Source organism: Camelina sativa, chromosome 3, assembly GCF_030686135.1.
Source record: "Camelina sativa cultivar CO46 ecotype springtype chromosome 3, ASM3068613v1".
Taxonomy (NCBI): domain Eukaryota; kingdom Viridiplantae; phylum Streptophyta; class Magnoliopsida; order Brassicales; family Brassicaceae; genus Camelina; species Camelina sativa.
The window spans coordinates 6891837-6910327 of NC_141882.1; the positions used below are offsets into that span (position 1 = coordinate 6891837).

The 18491-nt window shown below is 34.8% G+C and overlaps 5 protein-coding genes across 10 annotated transcripts; 4 read left to right on the plus strand and 1 right to left on the minus strand.

Annotated features, from left to right (window-relative positions):
* Positions 1 to 929: 929 nt before the first annotated feature.
* Positions 930 to 3426, plus strand: LOC104775804 (protein SRG1). The gene is made up of 4 exons (XM_010499738.3): positions 930 to 1453; positions 2204 to 2451; positions 2565 to 2895; positions 2975 to 3426. The coding sequence occupies exons 1-4, from the start codon at positions 1199 to 1201 to the stop codon at positions 3215 to 3217; spliced, it is 1077 nt and encodes a 358-aa protein (XP_010498040.1). The 5' UTR covers positions 930 to 1198; the 3' UTR covers positions 3218 to 3426.
* A 595-nt stretch (positions 3427 to 4021) lies between these two features.
* On the plus strand, positions 4022 to 6225 carry LOC104775806 (uncharacterized). Of its 2 annotated transcripts, none has more exons than XM_010499739.3 (4): positions 4022 to 4536; positions 4719 to 5305; positions 5393 to 5908; positions 6016 to 6225. In XM_010499739.3, the coding sequence occupies exons 1-4, from the start codon at positions 4260 to 4262 to the stop codon at positions 6148 to 6150; spliced, it is 1515 nt and encodes a 504-aa protein (XP_010498041.1). In that variant the 5' UTR covers positions 4022 to 4259; the 3' UTR covers positions 6151 to 6225. The 2 variants fall into 2 exon arrangements, 1 of the variants encoding a protein (XP_010498041.1); XR_015589520.1 differs by having other exon boundaries at positions 4120 to 4536; positions 5418 to 5908.
* A 367-nt stretch (positions 6226 to 6592) lies between these two features.
* LOC104775807 (SH2 domain-containing protein A) lies at positions 6593 to 10228 on the plus strand. Of its 3 annotated transcripts, none has more exons than XM_010499740.3 (11): positions 6593 to 7152; positions 7352 to 7543; positions 7635 to 7844; positions 7933 to 8085; positions 8166 to 8330; positions 8444 to 8719; positions 8814 to 9094; positions 9178 to 9340; positions 9437 to 9774; positions 9845 to 9922; positions 10033 to 10228. In XM_010499740.3, the coding sequence occupies exons 1-11, from the start codon at positions 6994 to 6996 to the stop codon at positions 10049 to 10051; spliced, it is 2034 nt and encodes a 677-aa protein (XP_010498042.2). In that variant the 5' UTR covers positions 6593 to 6993; the 3' UTR covers positions 10052 to 10228. The 3 variants fall into 3 exon arrangements, with proteins under 3 accessions (XP_010498042.2, XP_010498044.2, XP_010498043.2); XM_010499742.3 differs by having other exon boundaries at positions 6627 to 7152; positions 9845 to 9944; XM_010499741.3 differs by having other exon boundaries at positions 6627 to 7152; positions 8820 to 9094.
* A 478-nt stretch (positions 10229 to 10706) lies between these two features.
* LOC104775809 (solanesyl diphosphate synthase 2, chloroplastic) lies at positions 10707 to 13238 on the plus strand. Of its 3 annotated transcripts, XM_010499744.3 has the most exons (7): positions 10755 to 11201; positions 11275 to 11378; positions 11712 to 11836; positions 11928 to 12055; positions 12159 to 12262; positions 12352 to 12479; positions 12563 to 13238. In XM_010499744.3, coding segments are annotated over exons 1-7 (1140 nt in total). In that variant the 5' UTR covers positions 10755 to 11199; the 3' UTR covers positions 13112 to 13238. The 3 variants fall into 3 exon arrangements, with proteins under 3 accessions (XP_010498045.1, XP_010498046.1, XP_087356438.1); XM_010499743.3 differs by having other exon boundaries at positions 10707 to 11378; XM_087500312.1 differs by lacking the exons at positions 10755 to 11201; positions 11275 to 11378; positions 11712 to 11836 and having other exon boundaries at positions 12144 to 12262.
* A 563-nt stretch (positions 13239 to 13801) lies between these two features.
* LOC104775810 (cytochrome P450 72C1-like) lies at positions 13802 to 17429 on the minus strand. Its single transcript, XM_010499745.3, has 5 exons — positions 16812 to 17429; positions 16077 to 16294; positions 15008 to 15252; positions 14515 to 14902; positions 13802 to 14424 (listed from the first exon to the last, which is right to left on the minus strand). Exons 1-5 carry the CDS (start codon positions 17092 to 17094, stop codon positions 13999 to 14001), a joined length of 1560 nt encoding a protein of 519 aa, XP_010498047.1. The 5' UTR covers positions 17095 to 17429; the 3' UTR covers positions 13802 to 13998.
* Positions 17430 to 18491: the final 1062 nt, after the last annotated feature.

Genomic DNA, 18491 nt, shown 5'->3' on the forward strand with positions numbered 1-18491 from the left:
TTTAAAAGATATGCAATAATTAGGTGAATTTTTTAGTTTTATAATTTAAAAATAAACCAAAAAATCTTTCGAAATCCCTAACCTGAATTATTTGCCACCTGTCTATCGACAAAATTAAATATTTGTTGGGCCATATTTATTTTTCCTCACTTGTGCATGTCATAGATTTTTAGTTCTTTTTTTTTTTTTGAACTAAAGTCATATATTTTTAGTTATATATAGTAATTAACTAACAAAAACTGAATAGTGTAACTAAGAAACTATCAGTGATATGATTTATTATATATATATAGGTACAGTAAAACCTCTATAAATTAATAAGCATGAAATTTTATTAATTTACAGAGGTTTTAATTTATCGATAAATTAATAATTATTAATTTATGAATAGAATTTTTTATCAGAAATTCAAAGTTTAGAAGAAATTGCTGCTACTATTTTTCAAGGTGATGATGAAGTTGAAGAAGATACGACGATACTTTTAGAACCAGTTACACTCAAGGAAACAATTATCGCGTCAAGAACTCTCTACAATTTTTGGATGCGATTTGAGAAGACAACACCAAAAGTTTTTGATGCAATCAGAAAAATTAGAGATGCTCTCCAACAAGAATGCAAATTCAAGAACAAACAAACAGCAATAGATTCATATTTCACTAGATATTCTTAGATATATATATATATATATTAGTTTATTTAATTATTAATTTATGATATTGATGGGACCATGTTTTTACATGAGATTTTTTTAAAAAAGTTATTAATTTATTATTTTATCGAATAGTGTCTAAAATTACACTAGTCTCAACTTGGGATCAGAAAAATTTATTAATTTATAGAGATTATTAATTTACCGAGTATTAATTTATAGAGGTTCTATTGTACCTATATATATATATTATATTTGTCTTTGTAAAAAAAAAGAATTCGTAATATTTTGTATACGACCATCTAATATATATGAGATGGCACCCTAACAGAAATGTTTTTTTTTTTTTAACTTTGGATGGATGAAATTAAACCAAGTCATTCAAGTTGTTTTTTTGCCCTAATTATTGGATATGGGTCAATTAACCTAATCAATTATTTACATCAAGTAGTACAGTACATATATACGCTTTTCAGACCACATATATAGAGGGACAATGTCTTACCATGAGTAGCAATATCTTCCATTTCATACAATAAAGAAGTCTCCATGGAAGCAAAAGGAGCAGTGCAGTGGAGCTCTATTTTAGTTCCTTCTGTTCAAGAGATGGTTAAGGAGAAGATGATCACGAACGTTCCTTCCAGGTATGTCCGGTCTGATGAAGACAAAACTGAAGTCGCCGATGACTCTGGTCTGAATATCGAGATCCCAATCATTGACATGAATCGTTTATGTTCTCCGACCATCATGGACTCTGAGATTGCAAAACTCGACTTTGCTTGCAAAGAGTGGGGATTCTTTCAGGTAAACTCTCTTACTTCTATAGGTGATTTGATTCTTTGCTTGAAATCGAGGATTATTTGATTCTTTATTAAATATTTAAATTATCTTCTTATTAAGAAGCATGGATTTTGTAAAATAAATTTCTTTTTTGGACTTTTTACACAAAATTTGTGAGTTTAAATCAGTTATTTTTGGTCAAATTTGTGTCAAACTAGGTAATTTTCAGAAAAATTAATGGATGAGAATTAACAACAGGCTCGCATGTAAAAAACTAAACAACTCAATCATTCAGAAAATAATTCCCATTTTACAACAACATTTTAATTATTTCTCTCTTGTCTTAATTATTCGTCCCCCATCCTTTAATTTTACTCCACTTCATCTATCTATATCTAGACCCCAGCAATAAAAATCATAAACAAAACCTTCGAAAGGGACAGCAATGGAGGCTTTGATAACCGAGCCTTTAATATATAAAGAGCTCCACCACGGCCACAATATTCACAATACTCATAGGTTTAAAAATTCTTCTTACAAAGAAATAAAAGGATATTGGTATGATTTACAGAAACAAACAGTTAACAAGTGAGAAGAGCAATAACGGCTCATGTTAACAAGTACTATAAACAACTACCTATCCAGTTTTGGTTTGGAGAGGTTACCCAACTTACCCAGATAAAATCGTTTCTTACAAAAGAAACCATGTTCTTTTTGTATTATTAAACTCAAAATTATGGAGTACAACACTATATCATATATGGTTATGTTCAGCTTGTAAACCATGGGATAGACTCAAGTTTCTTGGACAAAACAAAGTTGGAGATTCAAGATTTCTTCAACCTTCCCATGGAAGCAAAGAAGAAGTTCTGGCAGCAACCAAATGAGATCGAAGGCTTCGGACAAGCTTTTGTGGTTTCAGAAGATCAGAAACTCGATTGGGCAGACTTGTTCTACCATACAGTGAAACCTGTTGAACTACGCAAACCTCACTTGTTCCCCAAGTTACCTCTTCCCTTTAGGTTTTGTTCTAAACTTCTAACTCAACATTTATTTACTAACTCCACGAAGTATTTCGAAGTATATTTTTCTGTATAAAACTAAAAATTAATATTGGTATATTCTGTTTCGTCAGAGATACATTGGAGAAGTATTCTGCTGAAGTACAGAACATTGCAAATATCTTGACAGTGAAAATGGCGAGAGCCCTAGAGATCAAACCAGAGGAAATGGAATTTTTTTTTAATAATGTCGATTCAATCCAAGCTATGAGGATGAATTACTACCCACCGTGTCCACAACCCGATCAGGTTATCGGTCTAACTCCGCATTCTGATTCGGTCGGACTCACCATACTGATGCCGGTGAACGAAGTTGAAGGTCTCCAAATCAAGAATGATGGGAAATGGATTCCTGTTAAACCTCTCCCAAATGCTTTCATTGTCAACATTGGAGACATCTTAGAGGTAGAATTATATAAAATGCATATGGTAGTATATCATTGTAAATGATACTGATGATGGTTTTTTGTTTTGTTTAATGCAGATCATAACAAATGGGACATACAGAAGCATAGAACATCGTGGAGTTGCGAATGCAGAGAAAGAGAGGCTCTCTATTGCAACGTTTCACAATCCGGAAATGTATAGAGAATTTGGCCCCGCGAAAAGTCTCGTTGAAAGGCAAAAGGTTGCAAAATTCAAAAGAATGACCATGAAAGAATTTAATGATGGCCTGTTCTCTCGTACGCTTGACGGCAAAGCTTATCTTGATGCTTTAAGAATCTAAACAAGGCAATGCCTTGTGTGGCTCACTGCTCTGTTTCTCCTCCTTTTTTTTTTCTAATAATTTATGCAACAAATAATATCTAGTATCTTTTATCTTCATTGTTTTTCTAGTTGCTGCATATCTGTTAAAGACAAAAATCTCCAGTGGAGAATACTTGTACGTATTGTTACAAACTTACAATAAGACAATAAGCTTGAATATTTTGGTTACTTAACGTTCCGTATTGTTCGAATACTTATCCAATGATAGTGTGATCACATGATTCACAGACACTCTGTTATTTTGAGTAGAAGCCGACGGTTTATCGCAAAATCCAAATTTTATTTTCACCTTCCAAATTTAGTAACTTTTGTGTTGCTACTTGTTAGCGTGCGCTGCGGGAAAAGACTAGCTTACAATTTTTTTTTTAAAGATAAATTAATAAGAAACGTCGACGTAAGACATACATTGCACTTAACGTATTACCAATCTCTTGCTCAATCTTGTGGGTAACATCAAGAGCGTTTACAATAACGGGTGTAGATTTTTTAAAACATGTATATATTTCCCTAAAAATGGATAAACAGCCAAATTTTATTTTAAAATTAGGGTTAAACGTTCTTTTAGTTGGTGGGCAAATAGGCAAATATGCAGAGCTCCACAATTTCAAAATGATAAATAAACTAGTTAAAAGAGTTTTATTTTATTTTTAACTTTTGAAATCAAAATGATAACTTTAACTAATTTATCATTTATTCTCCATAGCCAGCCACATTTGTTTTTATTTAAAAAAATAAGACGTGGGAGCTAATTGATTTCAAATGTAAAGTTAGAAATAAAATAAAACTCCATTTGAAATCAATTAGCTCTCACCTGTTATCAAATTTCAAAAATAAATTTATTTATTCTCCAACCCAGCCACATGTGTTTTTTCTTCCCTTTTCTTTTCCTTTTCCTTTTTTTATTCTTTTTCTTTTTCTTTATTTAAAAACATGTGGGTTTGCTTATATTTATACAAAATACCAAAATATAATAAGGAAATTGTCATATTTTGAGCTCTGTGATGGGTACGGAGAAGAGTGTCTATGAATCATGCAGACTCATCAAGAGACTTATGATTATACTTTCTTGTCTTTCGTATTCATTTGTTCGATCAGACTTTACAGAAACAACAAATATGGATCATGTCTCAGCTTTGGGAGATCCCGGGATGAGAAATGATAACTTGAGGGTGGCTATAGAAGCTTGGAACCAATGCAACGAGGTCGGAGAAGAAGCTACGAACATGGGAAGCCCTCGAATGGCAGATTGCTTCGATCTTGACAACTCTAGCTTGCCTGGTAAACTCATATCGTTGTCTTTACTTGCGGGTTTTAGGCCTCTCCAACGCATTTTGTGCCAACATGAGAAAAACAATCTTCACACTTCGAAAACATTTTAACAGTTTTTGCATGAACTTATGACTTATGGCACACGCAAACAAACGATCGAGACATTAATTGTGTTCTTTGGACATTTTTAGGGAAAATAATCCACAAAGTCGACGAAAAGGACAACAAACTCGGTGTACGAAATGGAACCTACGGAGGAATAAGCGCTGGAGACAACGCAGATATCTACGCTGCACAAAAGGAGATATACTTAGGAAACAAATGTCAAGTTATGGACAAGCCAAACCCATGGCAGTTCTGGATGATAATGCTAAAGAGCGGTAATATGGATACCTTAGCCGCGATTTGTCCTGAAAACGGGAAAAAGGCAAAACCATTTCCTCAGACTGGGAGGTTTCCATGTTTCGGAAAAGGATGTATGAACATGCCATCGATGCATCATGAGCAGACAAGGTTTGTGAATAAACAAGGTCATCACATGAGTGGGAGTTTTTATGGGACTTGGGACTTGGACAATGACCAAAAAGATCCGGTTGGTAATAATTCGTATTATAAAGTGAAATGGGAGAAGAAGATTGGTGGGAATGAGAGTTGGGTATTTCATCATTTGTTAAAGACTTCGTCTAAGTATCCATGGTTGATGCTTTATCTACGAGCTGATGCTTCTCGAGGTTTCTCTGGTGGTTATCATTACGACACTAGAGGGATGATGAAGATGGTAAGTTTCTAATCGCGATTTTACTCTGTTTTTAAACGCAAACGCAGAAAATACTCTGTTTCATAATCTTTCCATGGCACATTTAAGACACTGAAATCGCCGGACTTCAAAGTTAGATTCAAGCTGGAGATTCTAAAAGGAGGCGGTTCAGGGAGCCAGTTCTACCTAATGGACATGGGAAGCTGCTGGAAAAACGACGGCAGAGACTGCGACGGCGACGTCACAACCGACGTCACGAGGTACAGCGAGATGATAATCAACCCGGAGTCGACCGCTGTTTGTAACCCTAACCGCATAGGCGCCTGTCCGCCGTACCACGCGTTTCCAAACGGGACAAAAATTCACAGGACGGAGACTGAGAAGTTCCCTTACGAAGCGTATCACTACTACTGCGTTCCGGGAAACGCGCGGTTCGCTGAAAAGCCGTACGATGTATGCGATCCGTACAGCAATCCACAGCCGCAGGAGATTCTGCAGATCTTGCCTCATCCGGTGTGGGAACAGTTTGGGTATCCGACAAAGAAAGGACAAGGTTGGATTGGAGATCCAAGAACTTGGGAACTTGACGTCGGGAAACTCTCTCAATCACTCCACTTCTACCAGGTATCTTTGTAATTTACATATATATATATATATATATATCTCAGGATTTAATTAACATACATTACAAAAGAATTTTGTTCTATAAAAACAAAAACAAAAATATGCAGGATCCAGGGACGAAACCGGTGGAGAGACATTGGTCGTCGATAGATTTAGGAGCAGAGATATATATGAGCCAGAATCAAATTGCTGAATGGACTGTTACTGATTTCGACATTGTTATACTAAATGCAGGTATTTAAATTTGAAGTGGTGTAATCTATCGTTTATAAATTGGCAATTGCTAGTTTGCTACTAATACATCGACTTTGAGATAATTTCCTTCAGTAGTTAGATTTTCCACAAGTATTTTACAAACCGGCTGGTTTTGGTAATTTAAATCCAGAAACCAAAATCAATTTTAGTGTAACCAAATAGTTTGATATATTTGTTTTAACAAGTTTTTAATATGAACATATATATTAAAGTAGTCGTAATCTAAAAAAATAAAAAATATTGGATTACATAATTCCACTTTTTTCAATAAGTTTTCTTAATTAAATCGAACCAAGTTTAATCCAAAAAAACTTTTAAGAATAAGCTCAAATAAATCGAAATCAAAACGAATTTGTAACTGCAGATTTAATCCAAAGAAAATGAAAAAAGAAATAAAAGAAAAGGTAGTCAAGGTCAGGGCAAGTCAATAAAATCTAAAGAATCAAAGAATTTTGATTGGCTTAAGAATAAGTTAGAACAATGGTCGTGGATGCAGTAGATTATTTTGCTGATCTAGTAGACTGAAACCACCACGGCACCACCGGAAGACACACACACGACGGTACCAAACCGTTAATTAACAGCCGTCAAAAAACGTGACGAAAATTTCCTCATAGGTTCTTCTTTTCAGTTTCCCTTTAAAGCTCCTCCGCGATTGAGTTTTGTTTAGGTGACGAGCAAAAAAGCAAGAGAAAGATCAATTTTTTTTGTTGCTTTTCTTCTTCTTCTTTTTGCTCTGTGTGTGTTTTCACTTTTCATTTCCTGGGTTTTAAGGGGTTCGCTTGCAAAGTCGACAACTTTTTCACTTTTTTTGGGAGGGGGTTATAATAATGGCGGGTGATTGTGCGATTAACACCGAGAAATACTCTCTCTTGGAGGATTTTAATGTCGATGTTCAAGTCCAAAACCAAGGTTTTGAGTCTTTCTCTCTTTGTTTCTGGGTTTATCTCTTAGATTCCACCACTTACCCTTCTACAATCATCAGACAGGTCAGTTCTCCGATTACCTTTTTTTTTTTCTTTTACTCTCTTGTGGGAAAAAGGTTTGAACTTTGAGTTCAATTTTGGCTTCCCACTTTTTGGTTTTGGTTGTTTATATACCGGTGTTGATGTTGATTTATTCATCATAGTTTTCGGATCAAGGGTTCTTTGATACGGCAGCTTCTGATTCATGTGGCTTTCTTCTCAGGTTCACTCAGACATGAGTGTTAGTGCACCGTTCCTTGTTCTAGATGAAAAAAAGAAGATGATGCTTTTGCCATTGACTCTCCTTCACAAGGAAGCTCCTGATCCTGTCAACATTTCGTCTTGGACCGAAGTTCCTAATGTTTCTACAACAGCTGAGTTTCCGCTTCAGACATGGGTTCATGTGGGCTGCGAGGTATTACTGATATGATCTCTGAAGACTCTTTCTTAAGATCTTTGAAGATCGCTGAGTTTCTTGGAATTTATTGATTTCTCTTGTTTCCTAGGTTTCTAGAAACTATATGCGCCTTTATATATGTGGAGAGTTAGCAGGAGAGCAAGTTTTGACTTCCCTGATGACCAATGGCACATATTTTGATCGCACACGAAAGATATCGTTATTTAGTGTTGGTGGAGATGGTTATAGTGTTCAGGGTTTCATTCACTGCGCAGAAGTCTTGCCTTCTAATGTCCCTGCATGTTATCACTACAAAAAGGTACCAGTTTCTTGTCCTTGCCGCGTCTTCCTTTTCAGCAAAAGACTCTTGTGCTGTGTTTCTTTATTTCGGTTCATTTGTTTGCCAGGACCCTCCTTTATGCTTATCTGTTGACAAGCCATCTACATCTGGAATCAAATTAGATGAAGATGGTGTTTGGAGTATTGTTGGCGGAACTTTTTGTTCCTTGGATGTTGTTTTAACTAATGCTATTGGACAGCCTGTGCACAAGGATGTAAAGGTTCATTCTCTCCCTAAATTTCTGTTCTTGTGAAGCTCTGGAAGTTTTTGTGATAGCGAATTGTCGGTTTGATGTTGCAGGTTGTGGCTTCTCTACTGTATGCTGATAGTGGGACGCCTGTTGAGAAGATGAGTGGCTTTGAGGCTCCTCTTTTGGTAAGCTATGAAGGAGTTGAATTCGCAGCTGCAGATAAGCCGTGCAACTTATTGAACGGATGTGCTTCTTTCAAGCTCAAAATATCTCAGGTGATAGTTATAAATTCTAGGCCATTGGAACAGGCAGGATTGCACATCCTCGTTAGAATTCTTGTTTCTGCTGGAACTCATTGAAGGATTTTTGTTTTGTTTTTGTTTTGTAGCTTTCTCCCATGAGTGATGAGAGGTTGTTCTGCATCAAATTCGAAATACCAGAAGTGAAGGCTTGCTATCCTTTCCTCGAAACTGTTACCAACCAAATCCGTTGCATTTTGAGGAACCGTGATTCTGTTACCCCTAAAAGGTCGAACCACATTGATTATCCATTAGATGGAAGAGATCAAAAACTTGCTTCAAGAAATGGAACACCAGATATTCTACAAAGCTCTTCCTCTATGAAACGCATCAGATTAGGTGAAGAAAAGGTTTCTGAGAGTAAGGTACATAATCCAATCTCTCTGAGTTACGTTTTGTTCTGCTTCGTATCCACATCCCACTTACTGTTATTCTGCATTGTTGTTTTTCTCGAGTTAGTTTCAGAATGGAAATGGCACCAGTATGGAATGGAGACCTCAGGCTCAGAACCATGAAGAAGAAGAAGATAACTCTTCAACTGATTCTGAAAACACCAAAATTAAAGACTCGACTGGATTCAGGAGATATACAATCCCAGACTCGATGATTTTCAGATACTGCCTTGCTAACTTAACAGAGAGATCTCTTCTTCTGAAGGAAATCACAAACAATTCATCAGATGAAGAAGTCTCGGAATTTGCAGATCAAGTTTCTCTCTATTCTGGATGCTCCCACCACAGGTAAAGAAATTGAATTAAATTCACCTGCCTCAAATATGTGGATTACGAGGATAAATAGAACACTAATCGTCCAATTTTTCTAGCTATCAAATCAAAATGGCAAGAAAACTGATAGCAGAAGGAACAAATGCGTGGATTCTGATCTCGCGGAACTATCAACATGTTCATTGGGATAATGTGGTAATTGAGATTGAAGAACATTTCATGAGAATAGCTAAATGCAGCAGTAGATCTCTCACTCACCAGGTCTTGTCTCTTTCTATTCTCATATAAGTTTATACTTTCGCCAAGATCAAAGCCTTGATCTGGTCTTTGTGATTTTGACATGAAAAATGTGATCAGGATTTTGAGCTTCTAAGGAGAATATGTGGATGCCATGAATACATAACTCAAGAGAATTTTGAAAAAATGTGGTGTTGGTTGTTCCCTGTTGCATCAGCTATATCCAGGGGATTGATCAATGGAATGTGGCGCTCTGCTACGCCTAAATGGATAGACGGGTTTGTGACCAAAGAAGAGGCAGAACGTTCACTTCAAAATCAAGAACCGGGCACTTTCATTCTCAGGTTCCCTGCATCAAGAAGCTGGCCACATCCCGATGCTGGTTCCTTGGTTGTGACTTATGTTGGTCATGATTTAGGTATTCATCATAGATTACTCACAATCGATCACATGTGCGAGTAAGTAAATCTCTCTCTCTCCTCTCTGTGTGTATGTGTCTGTCTTGTGACATTTGGTTTTGGTTTTCAGTTCTAGTGATAGGTATACAGATGCAAAACCGTTGCAAGATATGCTTCTGGCGGAACCTGAGCTATCTCGGCTTGGAAGGTGAGAGAGAGAGAAGAGAAAGGTTTAAGTTATTATCGTTGAAGCAAGCAAAGAGAGATCAAATTCAAAATCATAAATTGGTTTTTGATTTGGTTTGTTGCATATTTCAGGATCGTAAGAGGCATTTGAATGATAAACACAGTCAACAAGATAGACAAGCATCGGATATATACTGTTGAGGTTTAGACTTTTGCTAGTATATATAGTACGAACTAGGAACAGATTTTGTTGTTGCTAAATTCGTGATACTGATACTGATACTAACTTCTGTAAAGCTCAGTGATATATTAATAAGTTGAAACCAAAGGTGCTTTCTTTTTATATTAGTATATTAGTATTTTGTTTTCTAAGTATCAATTGAATTTATTGAGTTTTGGCACAAGAAGAAAAGAAACTAATGGAGTTACGAGATGACGTCAAGAAAAAAGAAAAGAGTTACGGATTTGTATTTTGTTATGTGTGTGGCTCAGTTTCGCCGTTCGGCTACTATATTTGTGTGTGGCTCATTTATAATGATTTCACGGAATTTGATGAGTTGTTTTATAGTATTAGTAAAAAAAGTACTCCCTAAAAACCTAATTATTGTCGGTAAACCTTTTTTTGTTAATGGTGAGATCTAGAATAATAATGATATTATAATTGCCTTGAAATCAGAAAGAAATGGATATTCTCTCTAATCTCTAAATATTTTGATTAGAGTTGGATGACTGACCAATAGCTAGTAAACACGTGGTAATATCTCAGCTTCTGTTTTGATAAAGAATAAAACGATGGACTCGTTTTATTTTGTTTTCCCTCTCTCTCTCTCTCTCTCTCTCACTAATTTGCGAGTACAACTGAATTAGAACAAAAACGGACAGGACCCAACAACACACAAAACTGAAATCTCTCTTTCGTCCTCCAAAGGACAGACTTTGAGGAGAGAGTTCTTATGTGGTTTTGTCTCGTCCACCCAAACAAAATCAACCAAAATTAAAAAAAAAACTCTATTCACTTGTAATTTCTTCTTTCATTTATTTTGTTATTTCTCATTTTCTCCAAAAAAATTCCATACACACACCCAATCTCTCTCTCTCTCTCGTCAGCAAAAAAAAAAAAAAAAAAAAAAAAACGTAACTTTGGCTTCCGAAGATTCTCTTTGGACTCTCTGTTTCCCGAACTTATTAACCGTATTTGTTTTTTGGGATTGCCTAAAAAGTTATCGTCATTTTTGTCTGAGAAATGATGATGTCATGTCGGAATGTTGACTTGGGTACGAGTGTTCTTGATCTGATGCCATGTGGGTGTTCTTGTACCTCTTCTCCTACCATTCGTCAACTCTTGTTTAGGAATTGTTCCAAGAATTTTTGTAGGATTGGTGGCAGAAGCTATGGTGGCAACTTGGTCTTACTTCGTCCAGATTTGGGGACTTGCAGAGCCGTTCCTGCTAAACCAAAGGATACTTATCTCCTCGATGGTAACAACCATATCTACTCTTTATCTTAAAACTATCTGATTTTTGGTAGTCATATAATTGATTTGAGATTCTTTAGTTTTGATGTTTGGTTTGTTAAGTAATTGAATGATTGGTCTTCACTTTTTTTCTGGTACATACTAATGTCAATTAGGAGTAGTACTATCCATTATTTTTTTCTTTTTCTTTCTGAGCATGCATGACTATAGAAATATTAAATCGTTGGCTTTGGTTGAGGCAACAGCTTTTAAACATATAAGACTTTTCTTCAGGTTTTGAAATTTTTTGAAACTGGAGTTTTAATTAATGCTTATGAAAATACTGATGGTTGTGTAGGTATTGGTCAAGATAAAACAGTGATGCTCAATCTGAAGACAGAATCACAGAAGCCTATATCTTTGGAAAATCTTTTTGAGGTTGTAGCTGATGATTTGCAGAGGTTGAACGATAATCTTTTATCGGTTAGTACCTCAGGCAACATTTCTTTTCTTATGGTCTCTTAAAATTAAGAGAGTTATGTTCTAATAATCTCAAATGCTCTTCTTTTATTAGATTGTTGGTGCCGAAAATCCGGTTTTAATATCTGCAGCTGAGCAAATTTTCAGTGCTGGTGGAAAGAGGATGAGACCTGGTTTGGTTTTCCTTGTATCACGAGCCACCGCGGAATTAGCTGGCTTAAAGTAATCTACATTACTGCCACATTATCATTACATCTTTGACCTTAAATTTGTGTATAAAACCTCTAGCAATAAAAATGATGGCTTCTAGCTGATCTTGGTACAGGGAACTTACAATAGAACATCGGCGTTTAGGTGAGATCATTGAGATGATTCACACCGCAAGTTTAATACACGATGATGTCTTAGACGAAAGTGATATGCGAAGAGGTTTGTTTGAGACAATTTCTTATATTCTTTTGATCAGAATGTACATTTTCTCTCTGTAAAGTTTTAAGCTTTCACTTTGTGTTTGTTAGGAAAAGAAACGGTTCACGAGCTTTTCGGAACAAGAGTAGCTGTATTAGCTGGAGACTTCATGTTTGCTCAAGCATCATGGTACTTAGCGAATCTTGAAAACCTGGAAGTCATTAAGCTCATAAGTCAGGTATTTTCTTTTTTTTCTGAGATTAGAAGAAACTTTTTTACCGTACAAAGATTTTGGTTTGAATCTTGATTTATGCATTTCAGGTTATCAAAGATTTTGCGAGCGGTGAGATAAAGCAAGCATCGAGTTTATTCGATTGTGACGTCGAGCTCGATGACTACTTGCTAAAGAGTTACTACAAGACAGCTTCATTAGTAGCTGCAAGCACAAAAGGAGCTGCAATCTTCAGTAAAGTTGAAAGCGAGGTTGCAGAGCAAATGTATCAATATGGGAAGAATCTCGGTTTATCTTTCCAAGTAGTGGATGATATTCTGGATTTCACTCAGTCAACAGAGCAGTTAGGAAAGCCTGCAGCAAATGACTTAGCCAAAGGTAACATAACAGCGCCAGTGATATTTGCACTAGAGAATGAGCCGAGGCTAAGAGAGATCATTGAGTCTGAGTTCTGTGAGTCTGGATCGCTTGAGGAAGCGATTGAAATAGTTAGAAATCGAGGTGGGATCAAGAGAGCTCAAGAATTGGCTAAGGAGAAAGCTGAACTTGCGTTAAAGAATCTGAATTGTCTTCCTAGGAGTGGTTTCAGATCGGCTCTTGAGGATATGGTGATGTTTAATCTTGAAAGGATTGATTAGTTTCAACTCTCAAAGGATCTTTTGGCACAGGAAACTGTAATACTCTTTATTTGTTCAAACTTCAAACACAGATTTTTTTTTACTGTATTTCATAAAGTAATAATGAAAACATTCATAGTACTTATTACTTATTATTGCAAAATCATACAATTTAGAAAGAAAAAATGATAAAACATCTGATCTTGAAATAGTACATCTGTGTGATGTGTCTCACCAACCATCTAGTCTTTTTTATCATCTTTGATTCTTTGATTCTTCTTCTAGCTAAAAACATGTTGGTTAATTATTTTGTCGACTTTCCAACAAATATATGATAATTAATCTAATTATTTCACGTGACATTTTCTTTTCACATGGAACTTAGTTTGACAAGTTTTTTTTTTTTTTTTGTTGGGATAGTGGAAATTAAACAAAAAAGGCCTCTATTAATAGCTTTTGCCTTTTGCTGCCACATATTGCAAAAAACGTACAAACACATTACTTGAGCTGTTTCGATAAGTGTATTACTTGTCTATTCAAAACAAGATTCTTTCCACTTTTCTCTGTAAGGGCCACTAGTTTCAGCAGGCACTGGATATTTATGGTTTAATGTGCTATTGAACACTTGCAAATAGGAATTTTAAACCCAAAAACAAAACAAAACAAAAATATTGCAAAGAGCAGCAATTTGAGGAAAATTAAGAGGAAAAATATCAAGAAATAAATATAATGAAATTTCTAGATTTGATTCTGTTTCATATATACAAAAAAAAAAAAGAACACCCAAATAAAGATTTCTTGACAGGATTCAAACTGCATTACCACTACAACACCTTCAAGGTTCTGTTTTGATGATGAACAAAAAAAAAAGGGAAGCACCTTTACTTTTATAATTCTTCTTCTACCACCTAAACCTTACGGATGGTCAAATGAGCTCCATGTTGTGGGAATGTAGTTGCAGCCGGGAAAGGAGCATGAGTATACGATGGAGAGAGCTCTACACTGAACCTTTGAAGTACCATTGCCAAGAAGAGCTTAGCTTGCAACATGGAAAAGTTTTGACCGATACAAGTCCGAGGGCCTGTGCTAAACGGCAAGAAGGAGAGTCTTCCTTTGGTTGCGCCCGCTACACCATTAACAAACCTCTCGGGCTTAAACTCTTTCACATCATCTCCCCAGAGATCAGGATCATGGTGCACTAAGAGCATTGGTATTGTAACTACAACTCCTTCTGGTAGAGAGAATTTCTCTAGCTTCACTTCTTGTTTAGTTATCCGGCATGTGAAGTAAGCTGGCGAATAGAGTCTTAGCACTTCATGCAGGATCATTGTTACCTAATGATGATAGTCAAAGAAGTTGTTATGCAAACAACCCTTTTTCTAGTTATAATGTGGTTTAATCGGTTTTGAAAAATGTCTACTTACGACTTTTAGATGGCCTAACCCTTCGAAATCTGGTTCGTTGGTACCGAACGCCTGAGAAATCTCGTCTCTTGCTTTGTTTTGCCAATCTTGATGTTGGCTTAAAGCAACAAGTGACCAAACAAACAATGAAGAGGTCACATTTTGACCAGCTAGATAGAAAGCCTTACAGTCATCTATGAGATCATCAAGACTCAGCCCTGAATCTGGTCCTTGTTCTTTGATCACTTTTGTATTGGAAGCCAACATAGAGAACAACAAGTCGCTGTTCTTGTCGGTACCTCTTCCTCTTTTTATCTCCTCCTCTTTAGTCTCAATCATAGCTTTAAACATAGCCCTCATGTCCCTTTCGGTTTCTCTCAACCTCCAGTTGAATTTTGTTGGCAAAAATCTGCAAATGACAAATCCACAAAAACAAAAACATGAAAACTGAATCAGCAAAATTAGCTTTCCACAACTTTAAACTCAGTTGTTAAAAGAAGACATATTATTTTACTTGGATCCAGGAATGTAGACGGCTCGAATAGCTTGGAGACCAAGATCGATCTGTTCTTGTTGGATTTCGAAGATCTTGATTCCATCTTTGTAGGAGTCACCAAAAGAAGCACGAGCAAGCATGTTTCTCGTTAAGTCATGACAGTGAGTCCATGAATCAAGTTCCACTGTTCCTTTTGCTGAAGCTAATTTCTCCCATTCTTCTAACATGTCTTTGCAACTCGTGTTAAATGCTGGTAATATGCTCTGTTCATTTTTATTTTTAAAAATATTATCAGGTATTATTTCCCATTTCAAAAATCAAAACCAACATTTCACACCCAAAAAATCACATATGGTTTCTAGTAGAATAACAAGCTACACACACATATATTGATATTGATATATTAATAATTATTGGCTCATAATGTTGTTGTTAAAGAATTCTGAATGCTCTGCATATGTGCGTTTCTGTACTAAATTCATAAGTTCTTTTGACGGAAAAAAAAAAAAAAAAAAAGTGGATATATATTTAGAATTCTTGAAATATGATTTCACTTTTTTCGTTAATGTGTCTTTTTGGCTTTTTCTGTTTCTCGCTTTTAGACTTTTAGTAGGTGGCGTGGCGTGGATTCTAGTCTCCTGTGTGGACTTTTTCTCTGTTTTTTTTTTTTCTTCAAATACCTTTTTCAGTTTATTTTTTTAATACTAATATTTTGTTTTTTTTTCTCCAAGTGACAGTTAATATTTTATTTTGTCTGAGAGATTTATTTCTTTTTTTTTATCTTGGAAAAAATAAAATTAAATGTATTAAGTTATTGAAAATATGTATTTTTTGTATTGTATAAATCTCTCAGCTACCAAACAAACAAAAAGACGTTACTTATCTGACTTTCTTTTCAAAAAAAGTAAAAGAGAATAAAACTGACCAAAATCTAAAGAATGAGACGAAAATGATGTTCACAAAGTTCACATTATGTCAGTGTTCAAAATTATAATCATAAAAAAACAAAAAAAAAATATTATTAGAGTCAAAATGAGCAGTGTGTATACTATTTCTTTAATATAGCAAATAATTAAGAAAAACATACCTTCAAATTATCGATACGAAAAGCAGGATTAAGAATGCTTCGGTGTTTGGACCATTTAGGACCTTCGTGGTTGAGAAGACCACTGAGGAAAACATGATTATGTGATCCAATCTTTGGTTTTGGAAAGAGTTCGTGCCTTGACATTATCTCTCGTAGTGCCTCTGGATCCATTACTATCACGTTCGGGTACGGTCCGTACCATGTGAAACACTTCTTCCCTATTAAAAACAAACAAAAAATATATTGATTAATTAACTACCACCATTTTTAGTTTAAACAACCTAATATATATATGCATATGAAACAAAACACAACACATACAAGAATGCTATGTTGGACAAGATTATCTTTGATATGATCCGCTAAGAGTGCTTTTATTCTATTTTATGTGACTATAACCAGAAAAATATAGATATCAGATTTAGATCTAAATTATGCAAATGTGTGTATATGTATAATACACAATTAAGTCTTCTAGTTCCTTACTCTGAATTTCCTGTTCATATATATATATATATATATATATATATGCCTTGAAAACGCTAAAACTGAAAATTAAGAAGAAGAAGATGACCAACTCCTAATCAAAATATAACGTTTGTGAATCTAATAACACAAGATCAAGTGTACTTGTTGGTTCTTTAATTATTTAGATTCTTGTAAGTATAATTAAAACACCTACGAAACTTGATAATTAATAAGTTGAGAGTACTTTGATGTGCGGGATCATCATACCATGTTTTAGAACAGTGTGATGGAGAAAAGGCATGACACGGGGAAGAAAATCAGCGTCGAGAGGAAGAGGAAGAGAGTGAGCAACTTGATCCATCTGATTACTCTCTCTCATATCTCCCATCAAAATCCTATAAGAATTCCCAGAAAATCCTTGTTTCTTGAGATATCTCTCCAGTCTCTTTGGCCTTAACCAAACCCAATTCACAGCTCTCCATACCCAATTCAGTATCAAGATCGAAACCCCGATCAAGAACACTTTTACACTAGTTATCTCCATCATCATCTTTGATCTATATGAGAGGAGGAAAGAAAGAAAGAAAGAAGGAAAGAAAGGAGACAAAACTATAATGATGATGCTTATAATTTCATCAGTTGACTATATATGTTGGAGGCAGCTGTACATCTATCTAGCTATATATATGCGTGAATAGGTATACTGTAGGATACAAAATGTGATACAAAAACTTGGTTTATAATAGATATAGACACTATAGAGAGAGGATATATAATGTAATAAATCGCTGTATCTGCAACTGGCAATGAATTTATAACAACAAGTTCTTTGGTGTATATTTCCAAAAATTTAATTTTGTCTTCCTTTCCTTACGCTACATCCATGTGGCTTTATTGCATGAGTATTTAGTATATGTATATATTTGTTTTCTTTTAAAATATATTATATGACGATGCTTCCATATTCACATTTTTGTTTGCGTCCCATATCGTAGATGTCGTAATTAGAGAAAGGAAAATTCCCACGTAACTCTCTCCTGAATATTTTTTTCACTAATTGTTTGTTTAATTTCTCTTCAATTAACTAACCTTTTTAGGTGGATAACTCGAAATTAATCTTAAAAACAATGAAAAAATAATATTTGGTCACCTTAAAATATAGGGCATTTGTTTTACAAACAGTATTATTTTACCATTTGTCAGTTTGTTACACATATTAAAAACTGTACAAGTCTTTTTTAATTATCTTTGTTAATAAAGTTAAAACTGATGTATTAGTGGTAGAAATACAAACCGATGAAGTTTGTAAAATAAAAATATAACTTTATAATGATAGTGTTTAAGAATGGAGGAAATATGAAAGTAAAAAGAAAAAAAGTAAACATGATTACATGAGTTGGTAATGTTAAATTTACCCTTAATTTAATATGGAGACAATAAATATGGAACCAGGTGGCGTTGTTCTTTGGAGACGATGAATAGCAATGTCAACTCTCTTACGAAACGCATGTGATATATAATATCATACTAATATATACACAAAAAGATAAAGTTCGTCCAACCATATCAATTAATTTCTGATTTTAAATAAATTATAATGCAATTACGCGTAGACTAGGGTCATTATCATTTACTAATTCCACCTAGGATGGACAAAATAGGTCTAACGGCTACGGGCGTCGTTGGTTAATTAAAATAATTATAACGTATGCTTTTTATTTGATTAGCAGCTATAGATTAGATAGTAATTAACTGGTTTGTTTGTTCAAGAATAATAAATAGGCTAGGCTTAGAGAAGAACAAAAGGAAAAAAACGTCTTGTCGCGAAGCTCAAACATATTTTATTTATTTATTGGAGGTATTCAAAACAAGTCTAATAGGTTGATCATGAAAGTTAAAAAAAGTCTAATAAGTTGATCATGAAAGTTAAAAAAAAGTCTAGTCATG